We start from the raw sequence: 20,626 nt of genomic DNA on the forward strand, positions 1-20,626 counted from the left end.
CTTCTTAAATGAAAGACACGGTGCTTCGCTGTGTGTGTAAACATAGACATCCTTTTGTTTTCTGCACTCCACACTCTCTAAAGTGGTACTGTGCTGTCTTCTGCATTAAATTTAGTAAATGCAGGATACAAATTGTCTAAACCATACCCCACGTGCAAAGCTCAACTCAAGTCCCACCTCTTCTGGTCCGGGCCATTATCTCTTCACTTCCCCACTTATCAGACAATTGACACTTAAATAGACCCCATTCATCTCTAGTCTTCTCCCCCCTTTGCAAATGTGTTCTCTTTCCAGCTGTGTGATCTTGGACAAGCCACTGGACACTGCTGAACCTCAGTTTTTACATCAATGGAAGGGGGATGATGATAATACTTAGTCCTACCTGCCCTCCCTACCTCCCAAGGTTGTTGTGAAGAGCGCGTAAGCTGTAGTATAAACCCCCAACATGGTGCAAACGGGAGCTATCACTATTGCTGTGGGCCAAAATCTTCTTGACAATAGGAACCAGGGCTTCCTACTTAATAGTTGTACCCCCCCGCCCCCCGTGCCTACTCCAGTCCCAAACAGGGGACACTCTCAGTGAGGAAGGAAGGAGGGAGGGACAGAAGGAAGAGAAAAGATTTTTTTTCAGTTTTTACGTTCTGTTTTCCTAATTATCACTCTCTCCTTCAATATAGCTATATCCTATGAAAAAATGGTTAGTCTCTCAAAAGGCATTTTGCACTGGTCAGCAGGGCGACTTTCCCCCCACCCCCCAACAGCCTTCCTCCACATCTCTTCCTTCCTCAGCTAATTTGGTAGCTAGCTGGTGTTGGAATTCACTTTGGCCATTTGCTTCTATGCCCATGAGAAAAAAAAAAAATTATACAATTGGAAGCTATCCGAAAGGTCAGAGATCAAATGCCTCATTTTACAGGCGAGGTCACCAGAAACCAAGTGTTGCAGTCGTTAGTGGCCAAGCAAGGACCAGAAAGAACCCCATCTTCGGCTGCCCCTCCAGGCAGGGCATAGGCTGACCCTGACTAACGAAGTGTCAGTGATCATTTTTGCCTGCTTTTGGAGCGGGGTTTAAGGATTGACGAATGCTGTAAACCTCTTTCCCAGATCAGTGCAAGGATTTGTGTTGTTCATGAGGGTTTAGAAAAATAGATTTGGTGAAACTACATCATACTCCCTGCCTGCTCTTCACAATTCAGGAGTTTGTTTATATATGTTGGTAAACTGGAATGACATAAAGAGTAAAAATCACTTTGTAACTGATTGCATTACACATCAAACTTCACAACGTTTTGTACAGCAAAGCTCAGTGTTTTAGGTGAGTGAGGGTTTGAGGGAAACACCAGCTTCTCTTTGTATCTTTGAGTTCCTTCGCAAGGCATTTGTGTGCCTGGCCCTTCTTCCACCTTTTCCACAACTCTTCCTGGTGTGTGGGACAGAACTTTGGGGCTAGGCAGACCTGGGCTCAAATCCCAACTCTGTAGCTTAGAGGAGATACGGGTGTAGGTCCCTTATCCTCCACAAACTCCAGTTTCCTCATCTGTAAAACACAGATGGCACTGCCTACTTTGCTGGTTTGCCTTGTGTAGAGATAATGTGCGTAAAAATGGAAGAAGAAGAAGGTATTGGAAGGAAATAATGTTTGTTTCTTCTCCAACTCTTCAAGTTCAAGTTCTACCTATTAATTAACTCAGTTTCTTATCTCCTATTAAAGCATGCACATACCTTTCAATATTAGTGGTAGTTAATAAGGCATTTTGGTTTTCTATACAAGATCACATTCTTTCTTTCTGCTTTTTATGATTTTCCAGGGCTTGGCTGAGAATTTTCAGAAAATTCAGTGTATAATTTATTCCTTTTGGAGATTTCCCCTTCCTTTTGGTGAAAGAAAAAGACAACCAAAAAACCCTAAAGCTCCACCAATTTGGACATCATTTCTAAATTTGAATCTTCTTTTTAAAAAACTGTGGTTCAATTGGCTTCAAGAGAGGTTTCTTCAGGGACAAATGTATATTTTTCAGCTCCACAAGATTATGTCATAATTCCAAACAGCTATATATATATATTTTCCTAATAAGGCAAAGACTTGGAGATAGTTTTCTTTTCCTCAATTTTGAACAGAGAAAATATTCCTTTAAAAAAAGAAGTCAATTTCTGGTCTTTTGAATAACACTCTAAAATGCATGTGGTCCTCTGGTGGAATTTGGCACAGTGTCAGGAAACACTGAAGGGCAGGCCCCGGATCCTGTACTGCGAATTCAGAGATGGCATCTCTCCCTCCAAAGGGCACCCAGGCTTGTGAGGGAGACACATAAGGGCACAAACAGTTGCTACATAGTGCAGAATCCTGTGAGACCACAGAGGAGAAGACTCTAACCCAACTTGGGAGGAAGGGGCTAAACTCACCTTCCCAGAGGAGGTGACGCCTGGACTGCATCTTGAAAAATGAGTAGGAATTTAGGAAGCTGGGACAGGGCATTACAGGCAGAGGGAGCTGCATGTTCTCAAGGTACAGAGGTGTCAGGTAAATTTAAGGAACCTTCAAGCTATGCTGTAGGGGAAAATGGAGAGGGAGGCAGAGGGCAGATTTGGAGGGACCCATGTAACACTGCGGAGTCTGCATTTTATCCTGAAGGCAGTGAGGAGCCATTGAATGTACCTCCCAGAGTCTTACACCAGGAGAAGACCTGAAAGATCAGAGTTTAGCACCTTATTTTACAGACTTGGAAACTGAAGCCAAGGAAGGGGAAGTGACTTCCTCATGGCTGCAAAGATACCGTGTTTCCCCAAAAATAAGACCTAGCCGGACCATCAGCTCTAATGCATCTTTTGGAGCAAAAATTAATATAAGACCTGGTCTTATTTTACTATAACATAAGACCCGGTCCTATTTTACCAATATAAGACTGTGTATAATATAATATAATATAATATAATATAATATAATATAATATAATATAGGATAATATAATATAATATAATATAATACTGGGTCTTATATATTAATATTTGCCAAAAGATGCATTAGAGCTGATGGTTCAGCTAGGTCTTATTTTTGGGGAAACGGGGTAGTTAATGGCTGATAGTGAACGTCTTTATACAGCCCCAGTAGTGCCTGGGGAGTAGGGCAGAGGGAGCCTTCACAATGAAATTTCAATGTTGACCTTGTGAAGGCAAATTCTCATAGGAACATTTGGCCGAGGATTTATCATGGTTTGGGATAATGACCCCAGCATGCCTTTTTGCATATTATTCCCTTTAAAGGAAAGGTCATCACTAGTTAGAAATGCTCTTTGGTTATTTTTAGGCTGTGTGGTAGGGGGAATTAGTGGAATTCCTAAGGTCAGCTCCAGCTGTTTTTCTCCAAAAGACCAGCTGAATTTTTCACGCGATTTGCTCATTAGGGCCTTTACACTTCTGTGAGGCATGTACTGGGAAATAAATTAAAGGGACTAAAATTGGAGGAAAACTGAACTGGGGTTGGGATGGTGGCTGCCCATTTTAATGTTAATTGCTAAGTAATGTTAAGTGCTGTCTCAGATGTGTTTGGTCATTGCTCAACATCTTTCAATCGCAGAGAATGTCCTTATGTATTACAACTCCTGCCTTGAGTAGTGGCTGGATTTTGAAGATTTAGGATGTCCTATATGTGAAGCCTCTGGCATGATGCCTGGGCAGAGGTGGTGCTGACTAATTACGAGGTAGTTACACTGAATGGCACCTTTCCTTCAGGAATATCACCTCTGAACACTACAGATGGCGAGTCAGATGTTCCTAAGACTCCTGTGACGGGAGCTTGCCTGTGGGTATTTGACATCTACCATTACAACACTGTTCTCTATTGTCTCGCAGGGATTACATGAAGGCAGGTGAAGTGAAAGCATTCTTCTAGAATGTACTATAATCCCTTCCTCTTATCCAATCTATGGGTGTGTGCTTGGAGCTCATGCCGTGTTAGAAGGCTAACGGAAAATGTAATTGTGTATCATTTGGCAGTTTATAAAATGTCTTTCCAGACCTGGTCTCAATGGCCCCCTGTGATTCAGGAAGGGAGGTGGGTGGTGGTTAGTCCCAGTTTTAGAAATGAGCAAACAGGCTCAGGTAAAAGCTGTTTGTGGTCACCAAGCTAGTAAGTGGGGGACTAGATTTTCAAACCACATCTTGTGACTTTAAATGTCACGATGATGCCAACTAGACTGAGGAAAAATGGGCCAAGTTTCTGCTCTCGCATCAAAGTTGTTTAAGGAATGCCTCTAAAGGAATGTAATTCTGTTGCATACCCAACGAGGAGGGGAGGAAAATCTCCAGCACGGGATTTCTAAACGTGATGGAGCAAAAGAGAACTTTGTCCCACTAGCTCAGGACCAGTACTGTTTTCTGAGCTAGAATTCAATGACATTGAAACAACAATCTATAACTTATACTAATGGAAACAATACTCATTTATTGTTGGGGAGGATGAATAGTGGTATTGAGGCATTTACCAAAGAGAGTGGGTCGTACAAAGTTTCCATTTTAAGAATCCTATCTAACAGTGATGATCAGAAAGAGAACCAGTGTACGAGTTCCTCCCTTGCTCTCTGAAATGGAGAAAAGCGAGGCCATCCTATTATACACAGAACAGGAAACCTAAAGAGAGGCTCCCAATACTTAAATGACTTATTCAATATTTAAAAGTTGTTTTTTTCCTTTACTACATGCAAGGTTCTGTGTGGCAACAAAAATTAAGTGAACAGAAACTCTTCCCTTAAAGAGTCTACAAGTGGGAATTTGATGTGTATATAAGTTAGTATAATATTATGTAATTGTTGTGAATATTGTAATTATTGAATAGTTATTGTGCTGAGCATCTATGTATGAGCTTTAATCTTCTCAACAACCCAGTGAGATACGTATGATGCCCGTTTTACAGATAAGAAGCCTGAGGCTCAGAGAAGCTAAGTAACCTGCATAAGAGGATCACATTTTACCTGGGTCTATCTGACTCTGGAACCTGTGCTCTTTCCTACTTCAGATGAGAGGTGTACAGAGAAGTGCTATGAGGGCTCACTGAGAGAAGTAGTTATTGTGCAAGGTATATTTGTGAGGGGAAAGGGGACCACAGGAGCAGCTTCATGGAGGAAGTATGAAAGCTGGAATTTGCGTGGTGGATAAGGTTTGGGTGCCTGCACATATAAGGGAAAGACATTCTAGGTGGAGAGAACAGCAAGAACAAAGTGTCTGGCAATGATGTTGAGTGGTTTGGCTGGAGTACATGGGGTAGAAAGGTTGAATAGGAAGCTTGGAACCAGGAGGATGTCCATACTAGGATAAGGAATGTGGACTTACTCTGCCATTAGGGAAGAGCTAGGGAAGGTTTGTAAGTTGAGGTAGGGCATCATCATCAAAGTGGGGCTTTGAGATTGAATGTAGCTGCATTGTGTACAGTAGATAGAAGTGAGGAAGAACCAGGAATGAGAGAAGCCATGCTCAGAGACAATTACTAAATGAGTGGTAGAAAAAGAGAGAAAGGGTTCAATTAGAGGAGATTGCAGAAGTTCAATCCACTAAACCTGGCAACTGATTGGCTAGAGGGCGAGGAGAAAAAAGCGTCCACCTCAGTGTTGTTTATGATGATGTATTTAGTCAACAGAGTTCCAGGCAACAGGCTGATGATTCAGAGATGAAGAAGGCAGATTTTCTGTCCTCAGAAAATGGTTTCCTATTTCTGCTGTAACAAATGACCTCAAACTTAGTGACTTGAAACAACACAAATTTATTATCTTACATTTCCGGAAGTCAGAAGTCTGAAATGGGTCTTACAGGATAGAATCAAGTAGTTGCCAGAACTGAGTTCCTGCTAAAGGCTCTAAGGGGAGAATCTGTTTCCTTGCCTTTTCTGACTGCCTGCATTCCTTGGCTCGTGGCCCCTTCCTCCATCTCCACTGCTTCTTTTCTCTCCTGACTATGCTGCTTCCTTCTTACAAGGACTTTGTGATTACATTGGGTCTCCATAGATAATCCGGGATAATCTCCTGATCACAAGATTCTTAATCACATTTGTAAAGTCCCTTTGAACATGTAGTACCATATTCACAAGTTCTAGAAATTAGAGTGTGGGCATCTTTGGAGGACCGTTCTGCCCACCACAGAGAGTTAACAAATACTGTACATCTATGGAAGATGTCAAACGTTGTCCCCCATTCTTGTAGCCTTTCTTGGCTTTCCATCTATGTTGTTGTATAGTCTCTTTCCCCACCTCATCTCTTTTTTCTTTCCTTTATTCAGTAAATGAGGCACTGGCTGTGGGCTAGGCACCATGGGAGGTGCTGGGAACACCAAGGAACGCCAAGACCCCTTTCTGCCCACCACGAGAGGAAGCAGAATTGGATGAGGGCTGTTAATGCAGAACCAGAGACCAAGCTGTTAGACTTTCACTTTTGATTTTCTAAAGCTGAGGTCCCGGCCTAAAATGAGAAGATTTAGAAGAATTCTGGGTAATTTAAAAGTGTGATCCTTCCACTCAACCTCTCTACTGTCCATCCCCCATCCCCAAATTTAGAAGATTTTTTATCTCCTCCGAGGCCTGAGGGTGGGGAATGGAGAGGTATGTGCAGAAACTCCTTAAAATGGGGTGGGAGGTTAGAATATAGGAGACAACGTAAGAGGAAAATAGCAAAAGCAACAACAGTAACACTCCAACCTCATGGTAGCATGGGAAGGTGATTGAGTGACATGGTGGTGATTCATTGTCACCACGGAGCACTTACTATGTCCCACACTATTTTACTTGCAGCCTAAAACCATCTTCACCATCACTCTGTAAAGTAGGTCTTGCTGCCCACATGGTACAGACAGAGAAACAAACAGAGTCCTTAGGGGAACTGCCAAAGAGCTAATGAATGAACAGTGCCCTTCTAACCCTCTTTTGACTCCAGAACTGTTGCGTTCCACTTCATGCAGCAGCCTCTTATGTCGGGAGTATAGTACAAGGATGTCATGAGCAATATTCACCTGTTTTAAAATAAGTGTGTCTCTAGAGGGTAGAGAGGCGCAAGGAAGACCTTGCACATGCTAGGAACTTGATATATCTTTGGTGGAATAGCTAATGGCCTGGCCAGGAGATTTGAGCATGTCTGGGAAGAGGGTGAGGCAAGCGAGGCACCCAGGGCACAGAATGAATGGGGACAAGGTCATGCAAGTGCTGATGCTGCAAATGCACCACCCTGAAAGTGAGTGTCTCCTTACATTTTGCACCCGAGTTGTGTCACTTTTAAAGAGGCGTCATTTTCAGGGTGCCGCAGGTGCAGGGTTCTGTGCTCACACAACCTTGCCTTCTATTTGGTGTTCTGGCTTTTTGCTTGCCTCACCCCCTGGGTCCTAGATTTGAGGAGAAGTCAGTTCAGTGGTCCCAATGCTGGCTGGATTTACAATCTCCTGGATGGATTAAAAAAAAAAAAAAAAAAAAATTCCCAGATAGGGTCTGACCCAGACCAGTTAAAACAGAATTGTTGGGATGAGATTGGGCGGGGGTGGGTGTGGGTGGGGGGGTAGGTAAAGAGACCTGGGCATGGGTATTTTTTTAAAAAAGCTTTTCAGGTGATGGTAATGTAGTCAGGATTGGGAAACCCTGAGTTAATACTACATTGGAGAAAGCCCATCACTCCCTGGGCTGGCCAGGAATGGACATGATTGCATCCAAAGTGAGACTTGATGTAGTCTTTTCAGTCTGAATTGGTGATTGCTACGGTTCAGTTAACTTTATTATTCTGGGTTGAATTCCAGCCTGGTTAATAAATCAGCTGGTTCCTCCACTCCCTCTGAATTTGAAACCTAGAAAATAATTAAATGTAGGGTTCATCTCTAACGCCTGCCATTATCAGTGGGCTGGTTTACAGGGGTGCTGTGAAATGCAGCTCCATCCATTTATTAGCCCATTTGCAAATCCTTACTCAGATTGACGTTGCATATGTCCTGGAAATAAAGGCAGTCTCCTCTAAGAGTCCCAGCTCTCACATGAGGTAGCTGTGTGACCTTAAGCAATTGGTCTTACCTCTCTGTGTCTCAGCTTCCTCATCTGCACAAAGAACTAGTTAGGACTCTGATTCAGCTCTTACTTCATTTTTGTGTTTGCTCTTGTTACAGCCAGCTGAAAAACAATCGATATGCAAATGAACATGCTTAACTTTGCAAATACTATACTCTGTAACCTGTCGTCAGCCATTTGTGACCTATTGGGATCCTTTGTACCTGTGATTCCCAAACCTGCCCAAGCAGCTGCATCATGTGGGAACATAGAGCTTTTCAGACATCTAGGCACATTATCATTAGGTGTGACTATGAGATTAAGGGGTACATATTAGTAGTCGTGTATAAGTAGTTTTCGCTTATCCCTCTCTCTCACATTCTTAGTTTGAGATCACCGAGTCAGTTTATGGAAAACATTAGCTGTTGAGGAGTTGAATGAAGTAGAAAAATGGCTTTTATCTTTGGAAGAATCCACACACATTTCTATGTAAGCGTATAACAAAATTCTGATTGAGTTTAAACATTTAGAAAAGGTTCTTTTAGTAATAGCTTCTGGTTCCAGGCATCTCTACCACTCGAAGAGGCTAGTGGGGTTGTATAAACAGCTGCATGTTGACACAGGTGCCTTTTTTCCTCTATCTCAGACTTGTCCTTTTTGTGTGTGTTCATAAAACAAACCCAAAGGGCCCAATCATTTCCCTGTTCCTAATGAGTTGTGCATAGAAGAACATGCGATGCTTTGAGGGCCAATGCATGTTGCCCATAGGAAATGACAGTGAAGAAAGAAGGTACAGAGGAGCAGCAGCAGGATGAAAAACTGGGCTGGGAATCAGGACTAGGTCTCTCACTGGCTGTGTGGCCTCTCTGAGAAGAAGGCTGGTGGCGATGTAGTGAAGATGAAAACCGGTGGCTTTAGAATCTTACAGCCCTGGGTTGAAATCATGTTCTGGTTGGGCAACTATAGACAAGTTATTTAAATCTTGGAGACCAGTGTTGTCCGCACGACGTGGAGAATACCTGCCGTACTGGGTGGTCAGGGGGTTCACTGCGATCGTATGTGTACAGCACTTAGCACCACCTGCTTATTTTTCAGTCTAGAGAAAAATGACCAAGATCCTGAGAGGCTTAGAAAACATGTGAGGAACAGCTGAGGAAAGGAGGAAGTTCATCTTCCCGTCAACAAAGGAGACTCCGGGAGAACATGAAAGCTGTGTTCCTTTTCCATTGTTGTACGAAAGGGAGGGTGAGCTGAGGTTGGCAGGGCAAACTGGAGGCAAAGCGTGGAAATTACAGGCCAGTTCAACCAAGTGCCAGCTCTGCCTGAGAACTAGAGTGGCCCAGCTTTGGGCATGGGAACCTTGGCAGTGTGGCCTGCTGGTTTGGTGACCCCCACTGTGGTACGCTGTGGGAAGCTCTTTCTCCTCGGGGAGAGGTGAGCAAAGGTTCTCTGACTGTCCCACTCCACTCGTTTCTTAGGTGTCTCCTGAACCATCTGTGGCTTATGCCATTTATCCTTTGATGCCGCTGTGATCTAGGAAGTTTCCAAAGCATCTGGTTTTATGTGGAATGGTTTGTCACCGCTGGGAGGAGGCCTCTTAATTGATCAGGACTGTTTTCATCCAGCACCATTCTCCCTAACCCCACCCCAACCCAAGCTGACTTGTTCCTGCTCTCCTTCTGCCTCCCAGATTTTTCTTTCAAGCCTTCATTCTTCATGTCATGGGACTGTCGGAACAATTTGCTGTTCTGCTGAAAACCTCATCATGTGAGAGTCACTACTTAACTGGCATGTGCCTCCCCTTCCTTGGGGTCTGCAGGCTTTGGTACAACACCAGCCATCTGGGAAAGGAGAGATTGCCATCTGGGCCCCTTCCTTGAAGCGGAGCAAGTTGGGGAAGAAATGCTGTTTTAATCAGGTTTTAACCTGAGTTTGATCCGGCAGCGTGATTGGGGTTTGGGCTGCAAGCTTAGCTCTTCTCCTTGCTGCCATGAAAAGCAAGTCCCAACTGCTTGGGGCCTTGGTTTCTCCAGCTTAGCTTTTGGACAATTGACAAGGAGAAGAATATTGACTTTTACAGATGTAGCATAGCAGCGCTGACACATGAGAAATTTGAATTAAATGCACAGTCTGCATTTGGAGCCCTCAAATTTCCCTTTTGTGCTCCGCTCCTACTTCTGCTCATTCCTTATTCACCTTTGACAGTGTCCTGCATTCTCACAATAATCTCCAGAATGAAGGGAAAGTGGGAGTGAATATACCCATCATGTAGGTGAGAAAACTGAGACCTGGAGAGGTCATGTGATTTACTTAAATCACACATTTATTGGAAGGACCTGGAGCTAGATCTCAATGAAAAATACGGACCTGGTTTTTCAGTTATGAGCCCTAGAGCCAGGGTCATGTGGAAGTTCAATCCACTTCCACCTGTGTAAAGCATTAAATACTGGAGTGCGTGGTACATGCAAGGCACAGCGGCAGGTGCTGGGGATCCAAAGCACGCAGAGGCCCAGGCCTGGCTCCTAAACTAATGGGGGACAACCCCGAGTAGACAGGGATTCGAGACAGAGTGCGAGCACCTTCAGTGAGGAAGTCAGGTGCTGGCAGAGCACACTGGAGCGATGCCTAACCTGGCCTTGGGAGCGCAGGGGAGGCTTCTGGACGAGAAGTGACACCGAACTTGAGATTCACGACGTATTAGGTCAGGCAAGGGTGTTTCAGGAGGATGGAATGGAACAGCATAGGTGGAAGCCTTAAGGCAAAAGGAACTGAAAAAGTTTAGTGTAACGAGGGCCTAAGGAGAGGAGCTTGGAGAAGAAAGCGGGCACGAGGTTTCGTAGAGTCCTGCAGGCCACGGTAAGGACTCTGAGCGTTAGCGGAGAAGCCATGGGAGGTTGGTGCAGGGTTTGAAGTCTGGAATACGGCTTTGCCAGATCTGAGTTTTTGAAAAATCACTCAGCAACATGAAGAGGATGGGTGGGAGAGAGGCCTGAACGTAGGGAGAAGTTTTTGCTCACATAGGAGCGACTCCTTCTGTGAACACCTCAGGAATCCCTGTGGTCAAAATTCATTTCTCCCGGCTTTTTCATTGAGGTTGCTGACTGCTGGCTGTTGGCCAGTGGTTCTTTTATGCTTAAGCAGAGAATAAGGGTCTACAGACAGACAGGAGTTCTGTTCTGCTTCCCCAAGTTGAAGAACCTGTGTGGAGGGGAGAAGTAAATGAGATGTCAGTATCAGGATGGTTTAATCTGACAAAGCCACAGGCAAATGCCAGCCCCACCACATACAAGCTTGGTGGCAGACACCTCCCTGAGCCTTACTCTCCTCATCTGAATAACACAGACAGTCAAATAGCTCCCTCAGATCTTTGTGACGAGCCTACATTATGATGTACGTAAAGTGCCAGGCGTGTAGAAGGTGCCCACTAAATGTTTATTCCCTTGTTGTGGTTTTTTTTCCTGTCTTTCCTAATGTGGCTCCACCTCAGAGGAAAAGCCAGAAATCTTAAAGCCCTTGCAAAGCCTAATGCAGTCTAATCTTTTTCCTTTCTGACCCGCTCTATCCTGTCCGCCTGGTACACTCTGATAGTCCAGCACTGGCCTCCTTGATGTTTCTCTCTTCTTCGTCTCCTTTTTTTTTTTTAAATAGACATTTATCATTTATACCCCCCTCCCCCAATCTGCTACTTAGACACGCCAGTCACACTCCCACCTCAGGGCGTTCTGATACCACTGTGGCTTGTTTCCTCCCCTCTGTCGAATTTTTGTTCAAATGTCATCTCACTGAGACCTGCCCTAAACACTCTTCAAAACTCCAGCTCCTCCCCCTGCCTCCACACTCTGTTCCCTTTCCTTCCTTGCTTTGTTTTCTTCCATGACTCTTTTCACCTCCCAACAAGTTACATAATTGATTTGTTTATTTTTATTTTATTTTAATTTATCTCGTTTTATTATTTAGTTTGATCATTGTCTCTTCCAACTAGGACAGGACGTTTTCTTCTGTCTTATTTGTTGCCATGTCTTCAGTACTGAGGCACGTAATAGGCTCGCAATACATGTTTGTTGAATGAATGAATGAAATGTTTGATTTTCTCCCACGATAGATAACACCCAGCATATTGGCAGTTGGGGGAGCACCTGGTATTGAAAAATTGTAACTGACATCTGAGGCTCCCCTGCCATGTGACTAGCTGGTTCATGAGGGGTCAAAGATTCCAGCCCTTCACTCCTTTGCCCTTACCCTCACTAATAGCTGACTTTTAGGCCAAACTTTTAACCCTTAGAAGCTTTTACACAGAAGCACTGGCCAGCTTGTTGTTCTACCTGAAGGTGTCGAAACCAGCATTTCCCCTTTAGCACCCCTGCCAGTTGCCACTGCTGGACAACTTACGTGGTTTTTTCCTTCTGGTCTCTTCCTGTCCCCCACTCATTGAACTTAAAAACAATCTCCCATTGAACCACATGGCAGTGTAATGCCTCATCAGGGACGTGGTTCCCAGAATGTGGCCTGAATCCATTTCCTTGCCAGCCTTTGAGATCTAAGGCAGTTACTATGCATGAAACAAAAGAGATAGCTGTCCCCTGGTGAAGTTGTATATTTGGGTTAGGTCCATTTATTCATTTATATGTTCACTTATTGATTCATATTCAGAGACTCACAGTCAAATGGAAGAGACTGAAGTCAGACAAATAATGAGAGCAGTGGAGGTATGTAGATGGAGGAGAAAGTTTTTGTGTTCGTCAAGTGCCTGCTACAAAAGGATCGTTTGACAACCCCAGTCCTTAGTGGCTACAACAACAAATATTTATTTCTCACCATGATATCTACAGGGCAGCTGGGGTGACCCTGGCTTCAGGTGGGTCAGGTTCTGGTCTGTCCTTGTATCTCTCTTTCTGGGACCCAGACTGAAGAGACTACCTGGGGCAAACTCTTCTTGTGGCAGATGGCAGGAGTACAAGAAGTGCAGTCAAACCACATAAGCACACCTACGGCCTATGCTTACTTCACATTTGTAACATTCCATTGGTCAAAGCAAGTCACGAGCCAAGGCCAAGATAGGTAGAGATGAATACTCTGCTTACTCTAGCGACAACATGGTTGTATAGTGCTGTTTGGGGGAGGGAATGAATAGTTAGGAACAGCAGCATTTAACTCTGGTTATGGAAGTTAGGGAAGGCTTCCTGGAGGTGGAGACTTTCATCTTGAAGGATGAGTAGTTTTGAAGATGAACAACCAGGCAGTCATATATGCAAGTGCATGTGAATTTTTTTAAAAAGAGGATGAAGTATTGTCTTAATATTTATTTGAGTAGTTTCTGTGGGCTTTTTATAAAGAGCTACAGGAAGATAAAGCAAAGGCCATCAGAGTACCTGTCCACAAAGGCCAAATTCATGCTGGAGATAAGAAACATAATTCAAAAGAGGCAAGGAAAATAGATCACTAAGTACACTCATGCTCTGCTGGATGGAACAAAAGTGTGAACTCAGAAAGGAAGCCAGAATATATTTTTAGTAGCTATTTTTGGTACAGGATGCAAGGTATGTGCGGTTTTATATTTGTTATTTCATTTAATCCTACAACCTGTAAGGGATGTCCGACTGTTAAGTAAGTACAAATGAGGAAACTGAGCCTCAGCGCGGGAGAGAACTTGCCAAATGGTTCATAGCTAGCGAGTGGTGGAAGCAGTGCTTCTGTGTTGCCCAAACAAGAATCTATTCATAAAAATTACTACTATGCACACTCCATTTTATTCTTAAGTTGGGCTGCTTTAAAATTTACTAAACACCTGGTTTTTAGTGTCTACTGTATATGCAATGTTGTGGTTATTAAAAGGGCCCCAATCCTGGAGTTGACAATTTCTGAAGTCCTGTCTGTCTCTGGCATTCTTTAGGTCTCACCTTCTTCTCCTTGCATGTGGGTTTAAAATGCTCCAGAGAAAATAGGATTCTTGCCCATTGTCCTACTTAAAAATGCTCACTTTGCCTGGTGGGGAGTTTTGAAATCCTGCCTCTTTCTTTCCCCCAGTATATATACACATACCAGTAAGTATTCTTTCTCTTCAGAAATGAAGAGAGACAAGCTTGGTGAGTTGCTCCAGGTCCAGCAAAGGTTAGAGGTGGGTCTTGGTGAAGAATAACAATTCCCACTATTGTGCAAACTACCTCTACCTGATACTGTGTTTCCCCGAAAATAAGACCTAGCTGGACCATAGGCTCTAAGGCATCTTTTGGAGCAAAAATTAAGTAAGACCTGGTCTTATTTTAATATACTATAAGACCCGGTCTTATATAATACAAGACCAGGTCTTATATTAATTTTTGCTCCAAAAGACACGTTAGAGCTGATGGTCTGGCTGGTCTTATTTTGGGGGAAACACGTTACTAGCTCTCCTGTCATTAAGAAGCACAGATATACTCCAGTGGAACCTTCCTCCTCATGAAGAAGTGAGTGTTTGTCAATTTTTATTTTCAGTTTCTTATCCATAATCACTTGAAAACTAGAATCACTTCTCCCTGGTCTTTCTGAGCTTTACTGAGACAGTTTAGCCTAGTGTCCCCATAAGTTTGCAGAGAGAGAAAGAACCAGCTCTTTTTTGCAACCATCCCTTTCCTCAATGGATCGTTAAACATTGACAGGTATTTTTGTGTGCTCTCCATCTTGGCGGTCTGAAATTAAGTTGAAGCATGTTTCATGACCCGTTTGCCATTTGCTCAGGAAGCCGGCAGAACTGGTTTCCCTGATCTCAGAGACCATCTCACATGGTCATTTTTTTTCCCTAGGCATGTTTAAAATGTGGTAATAAAAAGCAATGCTTGTAGGAACTGCCTCTCACTGGTGTTTACTGTCTCACGATTCCCCAGGTAGGTGATTCCCAGATGCTGCTGATACTCATCGCATTGATGACGAGGGCGGAAGGAGAATAAACTGTGTCTAAGACTGGTCCAGAGAGGGAGCGCGAGTGGAAATGCGGCTGTAGAAGCAACCTGTCTGGCAAGGAATGCAGCTTCCTCCTGAGAGCCTCTTCTTGCTGACGTCCCACAGACCACTACTGCCTCACCAGAAAGGACGCTTAGGATTTTGCAATTGGCCCCCTTCTACCGAGCCAGAACTTCTAGAGAGTCAAAACAAGACATTTGCTGCAGAACTGGACCAGATAGTATTTCATTTTGTGTTCACATATTTTCACCAGCCCAGAGACCGTCAGGGTTGTTTAGGTTTCAGAATTTTCAGTCAGGCTTGTTACTGTTATTTTTGTGTACGCCTTTCAAAATGATTGACTTAAGTTTCCTGACGGAGGAGGAGCAAGAGGCCATCATGACGGTTCTGCAGCGGGATGCTGCTCTGAAGAGAGTTGAAGAAGAGAGAGTCAGGTAAGGGGCCAGAGAGGTCCTGGGGCAGGGGGCCAGTCTGTGAGAAGATGGGACACTTTTTTTTTTCTTCTCTTCAACCGTAAGTGGTGGTTTTGACTTGGAGCCTGAATTTATGGGTTCCAATTTTAGGTTCACTTCCTGGATGGAACTTTTTCCTCTTTGGTGTCTCTTCATTTATCCTACAGGATGCCTGCCAGAAAGACTCATCTTGATTGAAAAACCTAACTAAATTCCTTTACCTTATTACACACTGAATTAAAAACGAAATATATACAAACACATGCATCCATCTACCTATATGGATGTGTGTGTATATTTATATCCATGGTTTCTTTTTGCTGAACCCACTTTATTTTCACCGAATCATGAACCACGTTGGAAATATTTTAAATTTGTAAAATTTTTTTAAAGAAAATAAAAATTTGCAATGTGAGAAGTAACTCACATTTCTCCGTACTTTCAGAAATTGGTTTCGGCAGCAATTGAAAATGGCTCGGATGGAGACAGTTTTTCATTTGTTTCCCACAAAAAGGAGTAGCAAGCAACTCTGACACACTGTCCTTGTTGGGAGGGAGCCAGATGTTCCACATCAAATTTTTGCCACTTTCATTCCCCGCTTGGTAGAAGGCGCATGAGGCCAGGATGCTGAAGGCGTGGGCTTGAGTCCAGGCCCTGCCACCTACTGCCTGTGGAATCATGGGCTTTGAAGGCAGTGAAAGGCTTCCTGAATGTAAATTAGTATTAACATGATCCCCATCCCAGGAGTTACCCCAAAGGCGCAGAAGCCGTATTTTTACTTCCTGGGACACTAGTATCATGAACAATGCATTTATTTGCACCATTTCCCATATCTGGACCCTAACTGAACATGGATGCTTTATAAATGAACTGAAATGAGCTGAAATTCCCTTCAAGCCCTCCAGAGTATCTGAGTATGGCTACTAATACTAATCTATATATAGGCAGCGCTGAACAGTTGCAAAGCTCTTACGCACTCATTTCTTTTGCGCTCACAACACGCTTGTGCAGTTGGGTATGAGGTGTGGGAGGATATAATTTTGCCCACGCTGATGTGTGAGGAAGTTGTCTTAGAGACAGGTCAGGTGACTTGCCCGAGCTCATAAAATCTGTAGGTGACAGAAGTGAGAATCAAATCCTGGTCTTCAGGTACTGATTCACTAACTCCACCTCCTCTCCCTGAGAAAACAGTAGCAGACAGGCCATCCTGGGACCTGGCCGTAGAAAAGGGGACGGCTGTCTCGGTGTGAGGTAGCACACTGAGCTGTGACGATGACAGGGGGTCGCTGTGGGTAGTGGAGATCACGAGAACAGGGTTCCTTACTTGTCATGCTCCTTCCCACAAGTCACCTGCACTGCTCCCCATTCTCAGTGGGGTGCTTTGAGCAGTTTCCTCAGGAGGGGCTGGGGATTTACAATGATCAGCCATCAGAGCCTCTGGTAGGATTAATCCTTTACCCATTCACAGTTTACAAATCTCTTTCACGCATATTATCCTTTTATGTTCCTCACAGTGACCCTGAGATTTGGAAGGACAGGACTGTTATACCCATTTTCAGAAATAAGGGAAGGGGACAGCACAGAGAAAATATCAGTCGATTCTTAAAGCATACTGGGAAGTGGGAATTCCTTTAGCCTCTAAGAAGACAAGATGGAGAGACTTGAAAAGAAAGGCCTGGGTCTTCCTATCTCAGTATGTCAGGATTGAATGTTGGATTTCTGCAAGTTCCTTCAATTTCTCCCACTTCCAAGGTGTTATGTGTGGTTTGCAATTCTATCTAGCCAGGTTACGCAGAGAGATTTGTCCTCTTTCCCTTCTGTATGTTCTTGGCCCCTGGCATTTCAGGCTGCTGAGTCTTCTGTGTAGTTTTGTGATTCTGTGTGAATAGAGTGGAGGTGTTTCTGGGGTACCTGCTGTAGTTGATGAAAATATCCTAAAAAATTTGCAATGTTCTGCATGGAAATGGGTCTGGGAAAGGGTGTGATTATATAGCCTCTGGCACCACCCAGTCTGCAGTTCTAGCAGAAATGCTGAGTCTATTCGTAGCGCTGGATTTGCAGACTCTCCTTCCATCCACTGTTTCTGTTGGTGTCCTCGCAGCTGCCACTAGTGCTGCCCTTGATTTTCTGTTTTTTTTTGTAAACTAATAGGGAGAAGGCTTGGGGTGGTAAAAAATCTGGGTGAGTCAAGCCCAGTTTACCACCACCATTCTGGGGGACCTTTTAGTTAGGTCCAAGCACCTCATGTGGACTGGCCATGGGCAAGTCCAAGACTCTGAGCCTGGGGAGGAGTGACAGAATGCAGGAGGGCAGATGGGCATGAGACCTATCGCCATGGACACTGAAAGAGGTCCAACCCATGGCTTACTCCACAAGAAGACTTGTGCTCTGACCTCTTTGCTTTAGGACTGAAGGGATTCATAGGGATGGTGCTGAGGTTGTTCTGCTTCTGGGCTGGTGGACCAGAACTAGGCTCTGATTTCCAAAAATACTGCTCAGTGGGTTGTTGCTTTCTATCCCTTTCACTATCCCCAGCTGTTTGTCTTTGGCTCTTCCATCAGAGTTACAGCTTATTAGCTCTGGAAAGGAGATATTTTTGGTACACATCAGTTATTTTACTGATAAAGATGGTAAAGCCCAGAGAGGGGAAGTGACTTGCCCAGGGTCACACAGCAAATCAGTACCAAAGCCAGAAGAACAGCTCTTGGTCCAGTACTGTTCCCTCTGTCCCATGCTGTTCTTCATCATCATCATCATCATCATTCCCCCCTCCCCCCAGAAAAACAGTGAGGACTATATAAGGAAAGAATTCCCCAACATGGACCTTGGAGTTAAAACTGACATGAGCTTGAATTCTATCCTCACCACTCATCAATTGTCGTTTGTTGGGCAGGTTACTTAATTTCTCTGAGTCTCAACTCAGAGACTGGGAATGACTACAGTGCCAAAGTTAAAAGAGTAAAGCCAAGATTAAGTAGAGTAATTCTTAATCTTCTCAGCTCATTAAAAATAATGAATATGTTTTAATTCCCATATTCACCATTCCAATTATGCCTCTACAAAAGGACAGAAGTCTCTGGTTAGTAGTCTGATTCCTTAGGAGGAAATTATTGCTAAAAATTCTCAATTATTTAATGCAGTGAAATTTAAGTGAGCACCTATTAAGTATAGGGAACTGCTCTGGACAATGATATGAAGATAATTCCAGGGTGATTGAAACATGGACCCAGCCCTCAAGAAATTTACTATGTAATGGCCTTCATACATGCAATGGATTATCAATTGCAAATTTAAAATCTCAATTTGTTTCCCTAACGTGATTTTATAGTGCCCCAGTCTTTCTTCTGTTACTGTGTTTCCCCGAAAATAAGACTAGGTCTTACATTAATTTTTGCTCCAAAAGACGCAGTAGGTCTTATATTCAGGGGATGCTATCCTGAAAAATCATGCTAGGGCTTATTTTCTGGTTAGGTCTTATTTTTGGGGAAACACAGTAATGGTATGTGGCTTTAGAAACATAAATTATATAATTATAATATTAACCTAAGCAAAACGTCATTGAAAAGGCAACTAAAATTGAGACTGTTCCTTCACATGCTAATTCATTATGGACTCTGGAGTAGAATCCTCCTATAGCCACCAGGCCATCGCTAAGGGGTTGCCCCTTAGCACCGTTGCCCACTAGGACCAGACCCTGCCTCAGAATCCTTTTCAGTATGGCTGCAGATGAGATTTGGCATTCAAGCTGAAATCTGTTTGTCATGCCTGAGATATACAGTGCTTTGAATTGTTCACACCCAAACTCATTTCAAGACACTTTGGAAATGATTTAGTCTCTATGTTACCTCTCATCCTGATATCATGGGTGAGAACAATGAGTGTCATACAGGGAACCTGTCCAGTTTCACTCAACCTGTTAATGGTAGAACACACTCTTGAACCCAAGGGAATGTGCATTGTGGTGTCTCTGGGGATAGATCCAGGCCACTGTTGCCACCACCATTGTCTTTCATGCCGCCTCTCTACCTATAGCCTCAAGGGCTGGGCCCAGTTATTACCATGTGTCTCTACCCAGCTTGCTTCCCTAACTACCAGCTGGAAATATTTCACAAAGCAGCAGTGAAGCAGATCAAGATGGATTCTTTTACTGTCTGCCTTGCCGCCCCCTCTGTTTTTTAAGAAACATCACCATACATACACATATGTAATTTTAGTCTTTTATGGTTTGAAAATAACACACTCTAGAGGTGGTGTTTCCTGTACTTTGCGTCACACTGCCAGCAGGAAATCATTGCCCACATGCGTCTGTACACCATCAGTACCACGTCCCCCACCCCAGGCATACACAACCACATCTACGACGATGGGCGGTCTCACAGTGGATACCATCTCAGCCGCGACCACATCTTAAGATGCTCAGCTGCTTCCTTAAGGCATAGTTTCTTTTAAATGAAGGCAGTTGTCATTGAAGAACTGCTTTCCAGGACCTCTCGTGATGGTTTCTCTCAAAGCAAAGGGGAAAGGAACCAACATTTGTCAAAGAACTACATTGTACACAGAGCTTCACATACATTTCTCCCCTTCGTCTGCATAGTGGTGTAGCTGAACCCACTCAGCAATGAGGAAATGGGGTGGAAGAGGTTAAGTGCCCTGCAAGATGGAAGCCTTGCTTATCAAACTACAAAGGATGTGCTTCTCACATGTTGTGCTATCTCTCAGCAGATTATGGGGAGCTATGATGTGTCTATGACACAGGGACACACGTTGCCTCTCATTTTCCACTGTAAGGAACATTTGCAATTTATTTCATTGTCACATGTGTTGGTTTTCAGATTCTCTATCAAAGGTTGAATTCCTTCGCAGAAAAGGTAAAGTGTGATAGCGATCTTAGAAACCAAAATCATGTTTGGCTCTCAGAGGCAGAATGGGGCAGTGGAAAGAGCGTTCGTTGGCCAGGAGTCAGGCTGGCTTCCGGCCCCAGCTCTATGTGACCTTGGGTAAACCTCTTAACTTCTCTGGACCTCATTTGTTTCATCTATAAAGGGAGGCCATTGTTAACACTCTAAGGTCTCTTCGAGCTCTCACATTCAAAATAAACATCTAAGAGTACTTTCAAATCACATAGTCTAACCATCTATAGTGAGGGGTTAAAAAAAATAAAAAGGGGGGGGAAATGGCTTAGTCAGCTTCTCCAGTCAAGCTGCTGATTCCTGTTCTATACACAGGTGACCAGATA

The 20,626-nt window shown here is 43.8% G+C and overlaps 1 protein-coding gene across 18 annotated transcripts in view; it reads left to right on the top strand.

Annotated features, from left to right (window-relative positions):
* Nucleotides 1-20,626, top strand: part of SYTL2 (synaptotagmin like 2) — a 104,241-nt gene that overhangs the window by 32,079 nt on the left and 51,536 nt on the right. For all 18 annotated transcript variants that reach the window (XR_012497454.1, XR_012497455.1, XM_019739596.2 and 15 more), the window contains one exon: nucleotides 14,863-15,372. Coding sequence is in view for 16 of the 18 variants with exons in the window: in XM_019739596.2 (XP_019595155.2) it covers nucleotides 15,272-15,372 (101 nt within the window). In the remaining 2 variants the exon portion in view is untranslated. The remainder of the gene's footprint in view (nucleotides 1-14,862; nucleotides 15,373-20,626) is intronic.

The sequence above is a fragment of the Rhinolophus sinicus genome, linkage group LG06 (genome assembly GCF_036562045.2).
Source record: "Rhinolophus sinicus isolate RSC01 linkage group LG06, ASM3656204v1, whole genome shotgun sequence".
Taxonomy (NCBI): Eukaryota; Metazoa; Chordata; class Mammalia; order Chiroptera; family Rhinolophidae; genus Rhinolophus; species Rhinolophus sinicus.